The 21,201-nt window shown below is 37.3% G+C and overlaps 1 protein-coding gene across 2 annotated transcripts in view; it reads left to right on the top strand.

The window, feature by feature from the left end:
- The window catches only part of pank4 (pantothenate kinase 4 (inactive)), a 130,168-nt gene that overhangs the window by 104,179 nt on the left and 4,788 nt on the right, over positions 1-21,201 (top strand). For both annotated transcript variants that reach the window (XM_028807423.2, XM_028807422.2), the window contains exons 13-17: positions 10,680-10,831; positions 10,990-11,045; positions 11,139-11,188; positions 17,355-17,459; positions 17,687-17,787. In XM_028807423.2, the coding sequence (XP_028663256.1) occupies positions 10,680-10,831; positions 10,990-11,045; positions 11,139-11,188; positions 17,355-17,459; positions 17,687-17,787 (464 nt within the window). The remainder of the gene's footprint in view (positions 1-10,679; positions 10,832-10,989; positions 11,046-11,138; positions 11,189-17,354; positions 17,460-17,686; positions 17,788-21,201) is intronic.

Below are 21,201 nucleotides of genomic sequence, written 5' to 3'. Positions count from 1 at the left end.
ATTTCCTTCCATTTTTCCATGCATTTCCCACCACAATGCTGCATTAAAAATGTTTAGCACATTCCTCTGCAAATTAATTAAAGATCCACAAACTGTATACTGTACGTAGTGACCAATTATACCAAAATAGTTTTGCTAAATAATGTCCAGTAGTCACCCGTCAATGCCACTGCCTTTGAACTTCTAAGTTGCTCCTTCTTTATTGATTCTTTGATGCTTATGAAAATCCTCAATCCGCAAAGCACTTGTCTGACGCAACTGCAATGTATATGAAATGTCAGAGCTTGCCAGTCTAATTATGTTGAGAAAGCCTTCATCCTCAACAATGCTCAAAGGTCTACAATCACAATCAATCCATTTTGCTATTTATTTTGTTAGTACATTCACCTTAGCACTAGACTTGGGTCGATTTAACTATTCATGAATTGTAGCTTGTCGTAAATTTACAGTCAAACGATCTGTTTTTGCACTGGCATGTTTGGCTTTCAATTGATAGATAGGATAACAAAGTACTGTCCCTTCGGTGTTTGAATTGGGCTGCACAAATATTGCAAATTACAATATCCTTATCCTTTGAGCCATCTGACATTTTTTTTAAATGAAACAAATCAAGTAGTACTGTTTCTTTGCTTTTCCCCACCATCAGCTTCCCCATGAGACGCAAACTGAATGTTTTAGTTTTTAGAGGTAAATTCTAGGATTGTCATGAGTGAAACTCTCACATTGTTTGGATCCAGGAAGGAATACTGTAGGCCTCTATTAAAATCTTCCAATTGGGGTATCAGATTTAAAGCATGCGATAATGCAAGAATTAATGCGATGAAAGAAATAATAACATGACTTTAAAATGATCTCTAATGCTTTAACACATTAACTTTCTCGGCACTAATTAAATACCTCTCTTTCTGGATCACTTGCACAATATTGACTATGTAACTACACTCACAGCTACAGCACCTAGCAAGCACTTGCTAAATATGTCTTCTTTGAGATTTACCAAACATTGCTCCTTTCACTTTGTTTCAATTGCAGATGGCCTTCATTTGCATAAACTGGCACATCACATTTCTCTGTGAGATTGTGCTGTGGCAAAACAGGAGACACGTTGCTTTGGAATGTCTGACTTGCTAGAGCATTATTAATGACGAAAATCAACAAATTAAAAATCATGTGTCAGCTAATTTTGTTTTTTCTACTATGTTACCAAATTTCAATCAAATCCATCAAGGCATTTTTAAGATTTGGGGAATTCATTTTTTTCTATTGTGGGTGAGTTTTTCCCCCCTAAATACTGCTGTATCAAAATGTACTTTTTTAGTAAATCGTGTTTTTGTTGATATCAGTCAGTCAGTCAGTCAACTTTGCATTATATATATTATTATTAATAATATATATAAAATATATATTCAGTACTGTGCAAAAGTTTTAGGCAGGTGTGAAAAAATGCTGTAAACAAAGAATGCTTTCAGAAATATAAATAATGATTGTTTATTGTTATCAATTTACAAAATGCAAAGTGAGCGAACAAAAGAAAAATCTAAATCAAATCAATATTTGGTGTTACTACCTTTTGCCTTCAAACCAGCATCAATTCTTATAGGTACACTTGCACAAAGTCAGGGATTTTGTAGGATTATAGTCGGGTGTATGATCAACCAATTATACCAAACAGGTGCTAATGGTCATCAATGTCACACGTAGGTTGAAACACAGTCATGAACTGAAACAGAAACAGCTGTGTAGGAGGCTTAAAACTGGGTGAGGAACAGCCAAACTCTGCTACCAAGGTGAGGTTGTGGAAGACCGTTTCATGTCATGGCAAGATTGAGCACAGCAACAAGACACAAGGTCGTTATACTGCATCAGCAAGGTCTCTCCCAGACAAAGATTTCAAAGCAGACTGGGGTTTCAAGATGTGCCATTCAAGCTCTTTTGAAGAAGCACAAAGAAACGGGCAACGTTGAGGATCGTAGACACAGTGGTCAGCCAAGGAAACTTAGTGCAGCAGATGAAAGACACATCAAGCTTATTACCCTTTGAAATCGGAAGATGTCCAGCAGTACCATCAGCTCAGAACTGGCAGAAACCAGTGGGACCCAGGTACACCCATCTACTGTCCGGAGAAGTCTGGCCAGAAGTGGTCTTCATGGTAGAGTTGCAGCCAAAAAGCCATACCTCCGCCGTGGAAACAAGGCCAAGCGACTCAAGTATGCACGAAAACATAGGAACTAGGGTGCAGAAAAATGGCAGCAGGTACTCTGGACTGATGAGTCAAAATTTGAAATATTTGGCTGTAGCAGAAGGCAGTTTGTTCGTCAAAGGGCTGGAGAGCGGTACAATAATGAGTGTCTGCAGGCAACAGTGAAGCATGGTGGAGGTTCCTTGAACCATTGGGGCTGCATTTCTGCAAATGGAGTGGAGGTTTGGTCAGGATTAATGGTGTTTTCAATGCTGAGAAATACAGGCAGATACTTATCCATCATGCAATACCATCAGGGAGGCGTATGATTGGCCCCAAATTTATTCTGCAGCAGGACAACGACCCATAAACATTCAGCCAAAGTCATTAAGAACTATCTTCAGCGTAAAGAAGAACAAGAAGTCCTGAAAGTGATGGTATGGCCCCCACAGAGCCCTGATCTCAACATCATCGAGTGTGTCTGGGATTACATGAAGAGACAGAAGGATGTGAGGAAGCCTACATCCACAGAAGATCTGTGGTTAGTTCTCCAAGATGTTTGAAACAACCTACCAGCCGAGTTCCTTCAAAAACTGTGTGCAAGTGTACCTAGAAGAATTGGTGCTGTTTTGAAGGCAAAGGGTGGTCACACCAAATATTGATTTGATTTAGATTTCTCTTTTGTTCATTCACTGCATTTTGTTGATTGATGAAAATAAATGATTAACACTTCCATTTTTGAAAGCATTCTTTGTTTACAGCATTTTTTCACACCTCCCTAAAACTTTTGCACCGTACTGTATATAGTATATATAATAACATGTTCTCTATCTAACTCTCTATATTCTAATGTCTGTGTTTCAACAGCAAAGATCATATAGCTCTTTTGTTAGTTTTTGTGTACTATAGTTATTGCTGCAAAATCCCTGCAGAAACGGGTGTTATTATTTAAGAATCACTTCAACTAAAATCTAATGTGCAGTTACATGTCTTATGTAACTAAAGCATTGAAGGTTTATTTGTATTTGTTATAGAAATGATAGGTACAAGTACTTCTTGAAGGTGAGAAAGCTTTACCATTATTTGTCTTGATTTCAGCTATTACATGTGTATGGAACTATATGTGCTGTTTTTAATATTTTTTTCATATTTTAGACTGCATGTGAGTGGTGCACTGCTGCCTACATGATGCACAAATATGACAGTTGAGCACACTATTTTTTAATATTGGGATTCTCTGCATGCACAAAGTAATATAATCAAAGAGAAAGCATATTGGTTACATAGCCTCTTGCAACCTGTTCTGCAATTGAGAAAGCCCGACTAAATCACTTGTGATGACCCAGACATGTTAAATGCAGTCATTAACTCATTTTCTTTTTCATAGCTATGCTTTTTTTGCTCCTTAGAGGTCAGTGCAATACCCTGGGTGTCCACAGCCTTGGCATTAACCATTTCCCAGGCCATCGATAGTCATGAACCAATGACGGACTAGTGCAGTGAGGACAAAAACAAGAAGTTGTTACAGAAAGTGCTCAGTGTATTTTATTACATCAAAGCAGTGTCCAATAAATAAGTGCAGTTCAGATATTCAATAAACAAATTACCCTTATTGTTGGGGTTTATTTCAGTCAATAAATAAATAGATCCAAAATGAACAGTAAAATCAAGAATAAAAACTGTGACTGTGACAGGCGTCAAGGAAGTAGGTGGTAGCAGGTTGAAATGTTGGTGTACCATCCTGGTAACCTTGTTTAATTATAGTGAAAAATATATAAAAAGTAAAGGAAAACAGGTGCGTGAAGCACAACAAAAAAGATGTTGATTCAAAATCAGTCAACAGCTGTTTTGGTTCATCTCTCTTGGCTTTGTAGAATTTAATGGACTCATGTCCTGGTCAGCAGTCAGACACCTTCCTGGATCGCTGCCTTATATGCTGGAGTAAAAGTTAGGGGCGGGACTTGCTCCGGACATCAGTCATTCAGGAGTGTCCTTCTCTGGTCTGTGGGGGGAAAAAAAGGATACCGTTAGTGACAGTGCCCCTGCTCACTTCTGAGTCGTTGTGTTTACCTTAGACAATCTTGTCACGGGATTACTGCATGCACATGCGTGACTTGGGTTCCTTTTGTACTCCTGCGAGTCTCAGTGCATCAGTGTGTATCTTTTTTTTTTTTTTTTTTTTTTTCCCCTCTTGCTCACCCATCAGATCTCTGCAGCAGGGTGGAGATGTCAGCAAGCATGGTCCTCCTTTCCAGCTCAGCTGGGACACCCAAAGCCCTTATGTTTTGTGGGTACATGTGTTTTCACTAACAATCCCAAGGAGCATCAATGGGGAATGTCTGAGCTGATTGCATTTGTATTTGAGCAAGCAATCGGCTAATTTACCCATTGCACAACCTGTGGCCTCATAGCTTTCCAGCAGCACATATCAACCAAGTCTGCGCCACACTCTTTATTAAAAATCCTATAAAGCCACAGACCCCTAACTTGCTTCACCATAGGCAGAAGATGTAGTGTCCCTTCCCTTCTCTATTTTCTGTAAATTGAGATAGTGTTAGTCTTTACATCTTTTACAAGTGGAGCAATGGATTTAGAGCTTATATTATTGTGGAAAATGCTATTCTATTCATACTGACCATATTCTTTATGTTCTTGGTTATGTGGGAGCATATACTCCATAAGAAGCATAGGCAGAAGTACTACGTAAGTATTCAACCTGGACTCTTGTAACTGCAGTAGTTTTAAGATACTCTTTCACCCCTGTTGGCTCAATTCTTTGTTACAGAGCTTCTCTAGAGCTGCTTAAGCAGCTTGTGTCATTCTCAAATGGAAAAAAAAAACTTTACAAGTTATTTGTCTAATTTGATGTCTTTTATATATTAACATACCCATTATATTAATACCGTGCTATGCCTCATTGTTATCCTTTAAAAGCACTCAGAGCATTCTTTGAATTTGCATAATTATTTACTGTTTGAATGGATTTCTTATCAAGCAATCAGTACTTTAACCAGATCAAATAAGAATGCTGAAACAAAGACAAACTGTTAAACCTTGGCCAATCAGGCACCTCATGTAATGTCAGTTCAGTGTTTCAGTCTGTTAATTCAGCATTTCAGTTACAAAGTACATGTAATGTCTCCTGTGGGTGCGCTTCCATCATCAAAATGGCACAGAAGAAATTTAAACCTAATTCAATTCCAAATCAAAATGTTCATCAAAGTTATCAGGACTATAACAATTAATCAATCTTGACCCAGCCACAAGGGAATGCACAAACCAGTGTGTTTCTTCGTGCCGGTCCCAAGCCCGGATAAATTGGGGGGGGTTACGTCAGGAAGGCCATCTGGTGTAAAATTTGGCCAAATCAATATGCTGACAACAATACAAATTTCCATACCGGATCGGTTGAGCCCCAGGTTAACAACAACCGCCACCAGTACTGTTAGCCAACAGGGTGCTGGCAGAAATTGGATGGGTGTAACAGAACAAGATGCAGAGGACAGAAAGATATGGAAGAAGATGATCCGCTGTGGCAGCTCCTAACGGGAGCAGCCGAAAGAAGAAGTTGTTGTTGTTAATTGCAAAAGAAAATAGCTGCCAATGCATTTTGTAATCTATTAGTTGTCTTGTTAGGTGCATTCTAATAGCATGAAGCTCCTATTGCAAAAGCTTCTCTGTCTGTCCTCATGAAAGAACTTGGGTGGCCCCCAGAGGCCAGTTTAATTGAGATGTGGCATGTTTCTTCAAATTTGTCAAAACATTTCAGTTTTCATATAGATATCTTGAATAGGTTGTGCTGTATGTTTTAAAATTTTACAATTTCCCATTGAAAAGCATTGGTGAATTTGCGAACTTATCCATCTTGAAATGTAGAAACATCAAGTAGGAACTAGTATGTTTTAATTTCACCTTGACAGCAGTTGCTTGACCTCATATTTTGTATATTTTCCCCTTTTACTCGTCTGACAGCTGTCCAGTGCAAGCAAGTCAGACGCCGGGTAAAGCACGTGTGTAAACAGTTCACACAGCAGCACACTTTTCCTGACGCTTTAGGAAGTTAATTAATAGATTAAGTCACTTCTCAGGAAATAAATGGAAAGGGAAAGCAATTATATAAGCATACATATTCCTTGATGTTTACTTTTGTCATCCACATCCGTCAATTGTGTTATGTTAGATCTTACACTGTAGCAACAAGCCTTTTTTCTATGCACTTCTTTGTCAACTAAAATTTTTGGGCATACTTTTGTTATGAAGGAGAGCATTGTGCAAGGAATATTTACTCTTTAATTTTTGTATAAAATACTTGCCGGTTTGTACAAACATTGCATTTTTTTAATTCCCTGATTAATTGAAACTATAATCAACCAACTAATCAATTAAAAATGGGGTTGTTGGTTGCAGCCCTAAACTGAAGGCACTAAATGTTGTATTGTAATGATCACTGTGAATTTCCTTTTTATTACATTTGTTAATTTAGTTGATGCTTTAATTCAGTGCAACTTAAAAAAATCTGAATTTTTTAAATAAAAGCATAAGAAGGCATAAACTATAGCAAGTTTCAAGTCTAAATGAAGATTGCAGGCTTCATATAAAAAGAGAGAAGAAAATGCCTAGCAGATCATGGATAGTGTGCACCGGACCTGAGTTGATACTAGGACATAACACAAGTTATGAGGTATGGGTGGGAGGAGGTAGTCAAGAAATAACAGAAGTTAACTAAAGTGGGTCTCAATTTTCCCTTTACAGTTGCAGCAAAAGTATAGCACAAATGACCCAAATAATTACTTTAGTTTTGCCTCCTCTTTTTAGATATTGCCTGTCAAGGCAGCAACCAACTAAGAAGCAAACTGTATTTAAAATTAAACGTTAAAATGATTTAACTAAAATGAGCATTGCTGACTTTGAAAAAGTTCCTTAAAATTAATATAATAAAGTCATTATAATTTGATAAAAAGAAAATATGAAATTGTTTTATAGTATAACAGAAGATCCAAGGGCAGAACTGCGCTCATGAAAGTGATGTGCAAAAGCATATCTGTAAAATCCCTCAAATTACATAGTGTCTCTGGAGTAACACAAGGCCCAAACTAGGTTGAGGTAAAACAAACAACCATCCTTTTACTTTCAAATGTCAGATTTGTTTTTTTAATTTTTTTTTTTTTTAATATACAGTTGAATTCTATCCGAGTAGTAACATTTGATCATTACATCCTAATGTCCAAATAAAGCCTTGTTCTAATATTCTGCTTGCTGTCATTATATACATAAATTCAAAAACATGTTTAATCTCATTTAGGGTTGCAGGAGTCCAAAGTCTACCTCACTAGCATCTGGTGCAATGCAGGAACCAACTCTGGAGAGAGCACATCTTTCACATTCCCACACTAACACACATTCCCAGCCAATTAATGTTTGATGTTGAAGTGAAACGTACTATACAGGTAGTCGTTGACTTACGATCATGTTCAGTTCTGATGGACCGGTTGTAAATCCATCTAGACATAAGACAGACTGGTATATGTATTCAAACCTGACTGTATGTATAGTAATGAATAATATGTCCCTTAAGTCATATTGTCTGTTTTATATCCTTTATTATCACCATTATTAGCACATTGTATCGATTTTCAATCATTTTTTTGTAAATTATTTTTATTTTATTATTTTGTTTTGTTGTTACTGTTGCTCGCAAGGGTGCCAAATCTTTAATAGCTTCACAAGTCCTTTCTTTGTCTGTGTTATATTATGTTCTCAGTGTGAGCCTTTCCCAGTGTTCATTGTGGAAACTGTGAGAAGAGCAGTTGTACTGGCAGAGTTTCAGGACTCGTATGTTTTCTGTTTTAACATTTCAGCCTGTTAATAAAAATAACATATAAAGGATTTCAGTGTGGTTTCATTACATCTTTGTGGTGGTTTGCAAGAAGTAGCGCATCGCGAGTCACAATGCAGAAGCTTTGGAGGTTACCCGGATTCAAAGCCAGAGCTCAGCAGTACAGGAAACACTGGTTACAATGGGATAATTTAAGAGTCACATGTGATCGCATTTGCTTTCTTTCCTCCCTCACACTGCTCGATCACCTTTGTTTTTGTGTTGAGATCAGTTGCCTTTTTTTTCCTGTAAGTGTAAGACAGATGTAACTGAATGTAGTCAAAACCACCGCTGATTGTAAACTGAGGTGAAGATGAATGAGTCACAGCATATGGAGCTGGTGTGGTGAAAACTGTTATTTGCCTGTGAGACGCAGTAGCAGTCATAAATCAAATGGTTATAAGAAGCATAGGTTGTAAGTCGACAACTACCTGTAGTGTGATCTGTTGGCAGATCATGGGTTCTGATAATAATGTGATGATTAACATGCTTTCTTCTCAACCAAGAACTATTGACTTGATTCCCATGCTTTTATATAACTTTTTCTTTATCCCAATTTATAATTACATTTATTTATTACAAGTGCCTTTATCCAAAGTGACTTACAACATTTGAGATACAAAAGGTTACATTTTTGTTTCCTTTTTCCAATTAGAGCACAGGTGAGTAAAGTGATTTGCTCAGGGTCACACAGTGTCAGTGGCGAGATTAGAAGTCCAAAGCCTTAACCACAGCGCCACACTGGCTGCCAATTTCCCTTACCATTTTTTGTAGTGACCCCAAGCCATGCTGTGCATATTGTCTCCAGAATTAGTTTTAGCAATTTGCAGTAGCAAACATACTCTCTAACCATTACAACACTTTCGCAGTCTGTCTTAAATTGCTTTTCTGTCACTTTTGAAACTGTCTTACAAAATCTGAAGATCAAACATAATTGTAGTTCTGAACTAATTAATGTGCTATGTAATTACAATATTTAACATAACAGAAATTAGCATTTATTACATCATAGTACATTTATTTACACTGAAGTGAAAATGGGACGTTTTGTATTTTTGTAGTATTATATTGTAGTGTCAGCATCATAATTTTAATGTATTTCCTTTTTTGCAGAAAATACCTCTTATAGTTTTGGGCATCTCAAATGGTTTTGAATTTCAATACTTACCTTAGTATTGCATAAAAGTTTAAAATTTTGTTATCATGACAACCCTACCTGTGAGTCTGTATCTATCTTTGTTTTTTCTGCTTCTGTTATATGCATCTAAATTTCCCCTTTGGATTAATAAAGTTTAATTAAACATGTTTTTTCCACTAATTACTATTCTCAATGGAGCAACAGTCAACATTCATTTCAGGAAAAATATGAAAGAGGTAGCCTACAATAATACAAGGGGTGCATCATTTGTGTAGATCAGGCACAGACATTAAATTTCTCATGCTCAAGCATTAGAAAAAAAATAAGAATAATGTGCAAAGAAACAGGCCTCTGCTGTCCTGTTTGCAACATTGGTTTGTGCGTTGGTGGCTGTTTCAACACATCACGAGAAGGACATGTACTAAATTTTAATCAGTTCAGCATTAGACCCTGGAAATACCATTCCTACTTTTATGTTTACATTTTGGTAATTACATGTAATTTTTATTTAGGGGTGGGGGGGGTGTTTTGGCTTATTTTTCTGGGAATAAACAACACTAAGGAGGCTACATCAAGTTTTTAACATTAAACCTTTAGACTGTGAATAAATGAGATACACAAATGTGTAGAACCATGTTATATTGTGTAAAGGCTTGCAATTTAGCAGTTCACTAGCAAATCTTTACAACACCGGGAACCAAGTCATTTGTCTGAGTAATGGTTTTATTTTCCAGTAGAGGGCACTAAATGTCCATAAGATGTATATAAGGTGTTTCTAAGTATAGTATATGGAAAGTTATGGTGGCCTTTTAGCTTGGGGGTACTCAGTTTAAAAGTCCTGGAGGTCCACAGTGGGTGCAGATTCTCATTTAACCAGTTTCTTAATTAGAACCACTTTATCTACTAATAAAGCAATATTTCTTTAGGGCTAGTTTTAGTTAACTTGCCTATTACAATTTGGGACCCTTAATGTTACATTTGTAAACCGCTACATTTAGGTTTTAATTGTTGCCTATTTTCTTTATTGGCCATCAGTTAATAATGAGGTGCACATGACAAAGGAAGCACTAACTCATCAGCTAACATTCAAACCTGTGTGCATGCATCATGTGTGTTAATAAAATGTTTTGAAATAAATGACAGAAAAGGGAAGGACCACAAAAAAACTATAGATAAAAGTTCTCAGAAAACAAAAAATGTACATTTTTCTTCTTAGAAGAATGAAAACACTAACATGCCATATAATTAAATTCCAAGTTTCAATATTGTTATACCTGTCGTCTTATTACAAAACTGGTTGAAACGAAAACCTGCAGCCACTATGGATCTCTGAGTTATCCCTGTTTTAGCACCTTAGCTGTGAGGACAAATAAGTTCAATTGTTCACCTGGAAATACATATTGGTTAAAGGTGTCTGTTAGTAGACACCTTTAGTAGAGTGTGTTACTTACTAGTTAGTTTTATTTTTTTCCTGTTGTCTTCTCTAGATAAAGCAGATGGAGAATGACTGGGCATTGAAGTTCTTTCATAAAGTGGTAAAGTCCCTTGAGAGTCTAAACTGGGATGAAAGGCAGTTCTCACTGGTCAAGGGGTTGCTGGCTGGTAATGTGTTCGATTGGGGTGCCAAGGCAGTGTCAGAGTAAGTTTGCGTTTAGTCTGTGCTTACACACCTTTCTGTTAAGTTTTTGTGCTGTTGATATCAGTTGGCCTGTTTTATCATTTAATAGTTGCTGAGCGATTGCTTAGCTGCTTTGATTGAATTTGTCTCTAAGATAATAATGTTTTGTTTATTTTCAGTATTCTGGTGACAGATCCAGATTTTGGATTTGAGGAGGCAAAGCGACAGCTTCAAGGTAAGGAAAGGTAGCTTCCATATGGTGAATATCTAAAAGGAAACTAATTCATTGTTGTATAATGATGTGAACTGTTTTGCCCTTGTTTCTCAGAGCGCCCATGGCTGATAGACACATATAACAAATGGATTGAGCGATTAAAGGTAATATACCCATTTTCCTTTTCCTTTTAGATTAGTGAATCATCAACAAATGTTGAGTTGACTAGAGTTATCATATCTGTGTAATAGATTATCTTATTATGCTGTGAAATTTTCTTGTATTTGGTTAAGAAAGACAGTGGCACACTATAGTGTTAAACAGTTTGCATTAATTGAACTCATTAACTAAAGGCAGGATTCTGGTAATGGATAGTTAGGGTTTACATCAGAATGTGGATTCATTCAAAATAATTTGTTCTTCCTTATGTTTATTAAATCACAAGTCTGTTTGTAATGCCCTCAGTGTCTCTGTTTTTAACTATGTGGATTTATTGGGCATATATCAGATGGTTACAAAGATTTTCTGTTCTAGTAAAAGCTGCATGTAAAAAGCTTGCAGCGCTATTTCACTGTAATAGAATTTTGCAACTTCTGCCAGGTTACATTGTGTCACTTGATCTTCATGAGGAAATTTTAAGTCTTACAAGTATGAGCTCTAAATTATTTTGAAGTCTAGACAACCAGTGTATCCGGTGATGGTATATGATGATATATTTCCCATTTGCTGTTATACAGGGTACTTCAGAAAAAAGTCATGTTAGGGCCATTTTGTGGTTTTCACAAGAACTGGAAACTAGATTAGTTGGCTGCAGGGCCTGAAATCTTTAAACAAGAAACACAGAGACACTACCACTACTCGAAGGCAGTGTGACATTTCAGTAATTAGTAAAATTTCAGTCTTTGCATGTGACACAAAGAATACTTGTAAAAATGCTAATTCATACTGAAGTGTTGCCACTTTCATAACATATTTCCAAAATCAGTTTGCCATTACATGTCATCAGTGACAAAATTGCCCTCTTCTGGGGGCAAAGTCATTAAGAATGTCATAAAGAAAAGCTACACAACAGTAAAGAAACAAAGTACACTCATGTTCCAGTAAATGCCTCCAAACTCCTTGGACAGTGTTTAATTCTGAAACAAGATAATGACCCTAAACTGCTGAGGCAACGCAGGAGTTTTTCAAAGCTAAAAAATGGAAAATTCTTCAATGGCCAAGCCAGTCACCCAATTTAAATCCAATTGAGAATGCCTTTAATACTCTGAAGAGAAAACATTAGAGGACAAGCCCCCATAACAAGCAGGAGCTGAAGATGGCTGAATTAGAGGGTTGGCAGAGTATCACCAGAGACCATACTCAGTACCTGGTGGTGCTCATGCATCGCACAATTCAAGCAGTCATTGCATGCAAGGGATATGCAACAAAGTACAGTGGAACCTTGATTTGCGAGCATAATTCTTTCAGGAAACGTGCTTGTAATCCAAAGCACTCATATATCAAAGCAAATTTCCCCATAAGAAATAATGGAAACTCAGATAATTCGTTTCACAACCCACAAATATTTATATAAAAATTATTAATACAAAATCTTCACTCTAACTAACGGAATCACTGCTATCTGTTGGCTCACTGGAATCTTTTTCTTTTTTTGCGACTTTAGCAAAGAAACCTATCCAATGACAGTTGCTTTTGCCTGAAGAGTCACTACACTTGGACACAAAATTTAAAAAATGCTTCATGCAGTGTAAGGTTTCTAAACTCTTTTGGGATTCCCCCCTAACGGGACAACACGCAAGCATCCCAAAGCAAGCAACCACAGGCTCCCAGCGCTGTAGCAGTTCGCCATAAAAGAGAATCAGAAAAGATCACGGTCAAGCTATAAGCACCTGCCATCGATGGGTGATGCAAGGAACATTATAAATGCAAAAGCACAGTATTACTTAGCCACTAACCTGGTCACAACCCCACTACAATAAATAACCGTGTTGTTCCTGTTTCACGCTGAATAAAGCTGGTTTTGCTAAAGTACTGAGACTCAGCCTTATGTTTTGGGGTGCATGACAGGGACTCGCATGTTACAGCACACACACACACACATGTGGTCACCATGCTATAGTAAACAGTATATGCTCATACAGATGTTGACTATATGAGTAACCCACAATCCCCATGTGATGCTCGCCGGACAAAGCGTATACATACTACTGGTATTGCAAAACCTCGCTCATTTATCAAGTTAAAATTTATTACAAATTTTAGCTCGTCTCGCAAACCAAGTTACTTGTAATCCAAGGTTTCACTGTGCTAAATATGTTCACTTTAATATACTGATTGTTGCTATGTCTCAAACATTATGGTGCCCTGAAATGAGGGACCATGTAGAAAAGTGTTGTCATTTCTACATGATGTAACTGAAATGTATGCAGATACGCTTAAATGAAAGTCTGCAATGTAAACTTTAATCTTGTTTAAATTGTTTGATTTGTAATTTTAAACTATGGAGCAGAGGGGTAAATCAAAGAAAAATGTGTTTTTGTCCCAAACATTATGAAAGGCTGTGTGTGTGTGTGTGTGAGAGAGAGAGAGAGAGAATGTATGTAATGATTAGAACATCATTAGCAGGGATCTTGGTGGAATGTGTCTTACTTATATTAATTTGGTTTGCTCTTTTGTGTTGAAATGTGTTTTAACACCATGCGTAGATTGAAAGAGTTCTCTGAGGCCTTCAGAAATAGAAAGGATGTTCTAGATGCCTTTGAGTCTCGGAAGGGCTTTAAAAGATCTTCTTGACAGTGGAATGGTTAGTTTTCAGTTGCTTGGTGATTATCTACATCTTGAGAAGATTTCAGACAACTGCCGAATTTTACAGACCAGGCCACCTCAGAAATTAAAGCCCGCCAACAGAAGACAAAATGCTGAAAGAAGTCTCCAAGAACCCCCAAATTTTATTACAGGACCTTCAAGCAGCTTCAAGTTGCCACTTTTGATGTCAAAATGTATGAGTCTGCCATTGGAAAGAGGCTGTGCAAATTATATCTACATGGGAAGTGTATCAGGAGGAAACTTTTTCCTTCCAGAAAGGACATTGTGGCAAAACTAAAGTTTGCCCATGAACACCTAATTAAAGATTAGGACTTCTGGAACAATGTGCTCTGGTCAGACTAGATAACGATAATTATTTGACCACAGTATCATAAGACATGTTTGGAGACATACCATCGGTAAAGCATGGTGGTGGAAATGTTAACTGTATGATGCTGCTTTGCTACATCAGGACCTGGACAGCTCACCATCGCAGAATATGCTATCAGTTCTCCATTGTACCAGAGGGTTTTGGAGGATAAAGTGAGACCACCTGTCAAAAGATCGAAACTCAGCCAAAAGTGGACTTTGCAACTTAGCGGGGACCCTAAACATACAGTGCTTTCTCAATTTTTTTATTTTTAATAAATTTGCAAAAACCTCAAGTAAACTTTTTTCACGTTGTCATTATGGGGTGTTGTGTGTAGAATTCTGAGGAAAAAAATGAATTTAATCCATTTTGGAATAAGGCTGTAACATAACAAAATGTGGAAAAAGTGATGCGCTGTGAATACTTTCCGGATGCACTGTAACAATAAATCCACCAAGGAATGGCTGTAAAGGCAGAAATGGATGTTTCTGAAATGGCCAAGTCAAAGCTTAGATATGAATGCTGTTTGGGAGGGTTCAGAATTGTGTTGTGCATACAAGATACCCCTCAAACATCACAGAGCTTCACCATGAAGGAACAGAGCTCTTTCATGAAAGAATAGGAAATATTTTCTCCCAGTCGGTGTCAGAGACGGGCAGGCAGTTATAGAAAATGCCTGCCTGAGGATGTTTCTGTCAAAGTCAGCAATACCACCTGCTTAGAGTAAGGGGTGCACTTACTTTTTCCATAGTTGAAGATTTTTTTTTTCATTGAATAAATTACTACAAAGTCAATTTTTCGTTTTGTTTTCCCCAATAGCATTGCTTTTATCTAAAATAAATCAACTCTTGAGTTAAAAAAAAATATATTTCATAGGGTTGAACCTTTCCACATGACTGTGTATTTAAACACTGTACACACATACATACAAAACTGTCTTTGCCTAGCAAATATGCATTTTTAGGTAATTACACGTTTGTGATAAAATTTATAACACCATTAGAATCGCATACATTCAGTGATGGAAGAAATTTGCTCATATATTTAAAACATAAACATAAAGTAGAGTTTGGAAAATTTTTCTTACAAAATATAATACTTTTTAAATGAAAATTTCAAGATCCAGTACAAATGGCTCAAAGATTTCAGTTTGTGAATGGTCTGAAATTAGCCAAATGCAAATTATAATAGCTAAGGGCTTTTGGCAAGGGTTTCCTTGCCAGACATTACAAAGCCAGTGTTCTTTCATCTGTAAAGTCTGGTAGACTTGGCTCTGAAGTGGTCTCAGATGAATGCAAGTTTGCTGCTTAATCTGTTCAAATATTTTAAGATAGTTGTCCCATTTGAATGAAAAGATATTGTACAGTAATCTGCCACTCGACTTTTAATTTTCAATCAATGACAGAGTTGTTGGTCACTGTTTTGCAGCTTGATAGTTAAAAGGTTCTGACAGAATTACTGTTGACTATACAGTATTATTAAGTGGTACAAGGACAGCAAAGGTAGCACTGTTTTCTCAGAACTCCAGTGACTGGAGTTCAAATGGCTATGTGACTATTTTAGTCTGCAGAGTGTTGGTGTGTTGTCACTTTACTAACTCAACATAGTTGGTTTCCTTAAAACATTCCAGATGAATGCATTAGGATAAGTAGCAGCTCCAGTTTGCCACTATGGTGTCATGTATGTGAGTGTTTTCTGCAGTGAAGTGGGGTCCAATCCATAGTAGATTCCCACCTGTATGCTAAATAGTAATAGTATAGACAGTGACTCTTTGCAACTTGGAACTAGAACAAGCTGTTTCAGAAAAAGGGTGGTAGATGGTCAGTATTAATTGAGAAGGTAAAGGAGCATGGTTACACAGTGGTTAACGCTGCTGCTTTTTGTAGCTGCAGAGAACTTTAACATTCCTTCCCAGGCATTCTGTTTGTGAAATTTGCACATTTTTGTCATGTTTCCCAGAATGTGCCTGGTTGCTTCAGTTTTTCCTCAACGTTCAAAAGACTGGTGACTCTAAATTGGCCCCTTTGGTTGTGTGCATGACTGTGCGCTTTGATGAAATGGAACATCTGCCCAGGGTTGGCTCCACGGTGCTGTAAAGACAGGTTACAAAACCCTTTGACATGAATTTAGATTTAGCAGGTAAAAGATAAATAAAATGAAGGAATTAAACAAAATCAAAAATATATACAGCCATTATTTATTTTAAAAAGTTATGATGCAGTGAGTAGGATACTAAGAATGGTATGCTATGACAATAGTGTGTAGGCTTATAATGAGACTAGTATAGCAACACATCTATTTATTAAAATAGGCACAAGGATAAATCTGTCTGTTTTGATGATGTTGTGTATTTAGGAACCTCTTTCATTGTGCTTCTTGTTGTTTTTGTTCAACAGCAACTACAGCCTATATGCATAGATGGTTAAGACCTTTAGGGTCTATTAGCAGGTTTGTAATTGACTTTTCATTTCTGTGCAAAATTACTAAAATAAAGTATAACTAGGTGTTTTTTTGCATACAAACATGTTGAAAAGTAGTACACTGAAATGTTTATGAAGGGTAATTAGGTAATCCAGTATTCTATTCATTCAGAGCTTATTCTAGGAGAATCGGATGCATGCTGAATGAAGTGTTAACACTTGGTGCTTTCTGTAATAGCACAGAAAAAGGCTTTATTTTCAAACAGTAGCCCCTGGGATCAACACCAACTTTATAGGTGTTATAGTTCACTATCTTGAAAGGTATTGCTTCATTAAGAAAAGGCTGATTAATGAATACTTGTCTAGTTACGAAATAGTGGGTCCTTTTTTTTGGGAATTTCAGAAGCATTTTTTAAACATCTACAATTGTGGAATTTCAATATGGTATCAAATTTGAACACCTTTTTTTTAATAGCCAATTTTGTTTAGAAATGCATGTTCAATCCTGGGTACAAATCAACCAAATTTCAATTAAAGTTCCATTCATGTACTTTGGTATATCTAGCATTTATAGTGGACTGTCACCCATAGTGCAGGTGCATAATACAGCATTCTTAACTGAGAGCCTGGGTCTAAAAATGTCAATCTGCAGTAGCTTTTCTGTTAATTTGTCTTTATGTGACAATTTCTTTGAACGGGAGACTGAATATTTTATATATTGGCTTTGTCTTACAGGGTCCACCTCACAAATGTGCCTTATTTTTTGTTGATAATAGTGGCATAGACATAATTCTTGGAGTTTTTCCCCTTGTCAGGGAGCTTCTCTGCAGGGGCACAGAGGTAAGAATTTATATGTATTTATTGGCGGGATTTGTGTGTTGTATCTATGACGCTTTACGTTATTGTAGTTGTAATCAAACCTATATACTGAAGTTGGCACTCTTGAAATTCCTGTGCTATATTGTCTGTAGGTCTAAAGCTGTATATAGGAACTGTACATTTACCATTCAGTGACCTATATTAAACAAGCTTCTGGATAGCAATGTCTCTATCTTTTTGGGGTTTAGGTTATATTGGCTAGTAATTCTGGACCAGCTCTGAATGATGTTACTTACAGTGAACTGCAGATACTAACAGAAAGGATAGCAGCAATGGATTCTGTGATTCAGTAAGTAGTTGCATTTCACTTAGTATTGCTTATTTTCATCTGTTAGTGTAAACCTCTCTTCCTCTATTTTATTCAGTCATGATTGAAATTGAAGGATTAATCCATGTTTAAATACAGATGACTGTACTGAGTAACGTCTGACTATCATCAGTAATGTGATGCATTAACATTAGAAGACATCCTGGCATCAAATACCAAATCTTGGCCCCTGCTGGGAATCAAGATGCATATAGTGTGGGCACAATGCCTTGAAGCAGCTGCCAAGGCTGCCTGCATCTCCATAGGCCATATGGCATGCTAATTGCACACGGATGGCAGTTTCACACTATGAAAACCATTGAGGAATATTGCTATAGGCCAGTATTCTGTTAACATTGTATCTTATTTCTGTTGCCCTTCACTTTTAAACAAAGAGAGCATCCTGTGCCTCTCACTGCTTTGGAAGGAAAGGATAATGAGCCTCCTTGCTTATGAAGCCAGTTTTAAAGCTTAAGATTTCTTTTTGACGTGTTTTGAGGAATGTAAAAAAGTGCATCTTCTATAGATAGACTTGTGTGGTATAAATCAGAAATAGGATGAAACTCTGTGTTATTTTAGCATGGAATCCTAATTTAAAAAAAAGACTGGCTCATCCAGTCCACACTATTATACATCTTGATGTGAATCTGATAGTCAGTCTTAAGAAGGAACATTTACAACAGAAAATGGGCTTGACATTAGTATTATTTTGATTAATCATTGCCTCATTGTAGTGTCTCATTCTCACGTCCACCCTCACTTATACAGGGTGGGCCATTCAAACGTTTATTCTACAAAAGCGCTGTAAGATAAAATAAATTTCATTACAACACAAGAATGGTGTAAAAATAGATTTTTTTTTCATTGTTTTTTTTAAAATGATGTCTTCAAGGTAGTGGCCATCATTAGAGATACACTTTTTGAGACAATTTCTGAACGCTTGCATGACTCGTTTGTCCATTTCAAGGGGAATAGCAGCGATTTCATGGCGAATAGTGTCCTTGTGGGCTTCAAGGTTTTGAGGTCAGTGTGTGTATACGTTCAATTTCAGAGAGCCCCACAAGAAGAAACCACACGGAGCAAGATCAGGCGAATGTGAAGGCCACTTGACATCGCCACACAGGGAGATCAGCTTCCCTGGAAACATCTCCTGCAAAATTTGCATGGATCTCTGTGCCGTATGAGCTATTGCACCATCCTGTTGGAACCAGACATCCATTTCTTCCAGTTGGGGCCGCAAAAAGTTCTCTAGCATTTCAATGTAACGTTTTCAAGTGACGGTGACCATTGTTACCCCTCCTCAAAAAAGTAAGGGCCTACAATGCCAAATTCTGCAACAGGGAAACAAACTGCAACACACTTACCGAGCAGGGGTCTCTAATGAAGTTCACAAGGGTTGGTTTCAGCCCAATAGCAAAAGTTTTGCTTATTTACGCAACCATTCAAATGGAAATGTGCCTCGTCGCTGCACATGACAATGGCATCTCGATGAATGGTTTGCAGAATGTTTGCGCACAACTCTATATAGCTCTCCTATTCTCTCTCAGTGAGTTCCTGCACTACCGTAATTTTGTATGGATGGAAATTAATGTCCTCATGGAAAGTCTTCCTCAAAGATGTGTTTGGAAATGCCTAAGGCATTGAACTTATAGGAAATTGCAAAATTGATGCCCTTACAGCTTGGGTGTTTTTAGGCGTTTGTACAGTATGAGTACGGCCTAGAGATTTCCTGTTCAATGTTGTAAACGTATGTCTAAATTTAGCCATCCACTGAAGAATTGTTTTCTGATTTGGGACGTCAGCGTGCGGAGGAATGCTGAAGTGTGTTCGAAAGGTGCCTTGCATAGTGATGATGGATTTGTTGTTTTTGAAGAACACTTTGACATGAGAGCAGGATGCGTACTGCTGGACCAAGGCATGTTGCCGTTTGAAAACTACAAGGGGATTGCCTATCAAAGGACCCCCACCACAACCCACTCGGCTGCCTCTACCTGGCGCAATGACCTTGAGAAATGTGGTACTTCATTTTGGCTCACCATGTTTGAGTTGAGGGAATCCATTTTGGCTGTTTGCCAAAAAAAGAAAAGGTGCCTTTTGGATTGTATAAAATGGGCAGGCATCCATCCATCCATTGTCCAACCCGCTGAATCCGAACACAGGGTCACGGGGGTCTGCTGGAGCCAATCCCAGCCAACACAGGGCACAGGGCAGGAACCAATCCCGGGCAGGGTGCCAACCCACCGCAGAAATGGGCAGGCAATTGTCTGCAAATATATCATCCTTTTTTTTTTTAAAAGCATTTTGGGATGGAGAGATACCATAAACTGCTCTCCAAAAATTACATGTAAACCAACCTTCCTTTGTTGCTGTATACTGCTTGAGCCTAGTGTGTAAATGTGCTCATATGAGAGAATTACAAGCCAAACTACAAGACCAACATTAAAATGGGTTAAAAGTTGAATATACATGTTGCTCTAAGTGGCAAAATAAAATTTCTGATATTATATAATTGTAATACACAGGGCTTCTCACCTTACTAATACTGAAATTTAACTAATGTTGGTGACCTTAATTTAATTCACTACACAGGCTTATGCAATACCTTGGATTAGTACCTATTATTTTTCGAAGCATCTTATAAAGAACTAAGCAGATAACAAGAAAACTGCGAAGCAGCCAAAAATGTGGAGTTAAAGAAGCTTCCTATCAGTACCAATTGTTGAACCATTTGTTATGTAATAGAAATATTGTGTATCTGACATCATTAGTCCATTCCCCTTCTCACACAGCATCTAAATTATTCTTTCTTACGCAGATTTCCAGAGCTCAAATGAAATAACTTTAAAAATTAGGTATTGGGTACAGCCCACTATTAAAATTTGTGATTACATCTTGCCTGAAGAAGGGGCCTGAGTTGCCTCGAAAGCTTGCATATTGTAATCTTTTTAGTTAGCCAATAAAAGGTTTCATTTTGCTTGGCTTTTCTCTATATTCATAATGGCTAACACGGTACAACACCCTAGTACTGTAAATACATGGAAATCATAACCAGTTTCAACACTTAGATGCTAAGCCATGTTTTCCCTCTAATGTAAAAAGTGTATTAAAAAGCAAACCAATAAAAAATAGACAGACTTTCTGAGCTTAGCACAAAAATTAGACCTTTAACCTGTGATCAGATTAAAGGAAAACCAACATCAAATCTTGGGTTCTGTTATCTCTTCAGGGATCTCAACTAAACCAACACATTACAACATACTGTACCCTTAGTCTTTATACATCTATATTAATTCCAAGAGAATAACCGGTTTTCCAATTAGTACCTGACATTTGCAGCCAGAGTTACAAGAGCAGCTGCAGAACTCAGGGTGGCAAGAGTTCTTGGCAGAGCTGGGA

This window comes from Erpetoichthys calabaricus, chromosome 8, assembly GCF_900747795.2.
Source record: "Erpetoichthys calabaricus chromosome 8, fErpCal1.3, whole genome shotgun sequence".
NCBI classification, from domain to species: Eukaryota; Metazoa; Chordata; class Cladistia; order Polypteriformes; family Polypteridae; genus Erpetoichthys; species Erpetoichthys calabaricus.
This window is presented reverse-complemented; position numbering and strand designations above follow the sequence as displayed.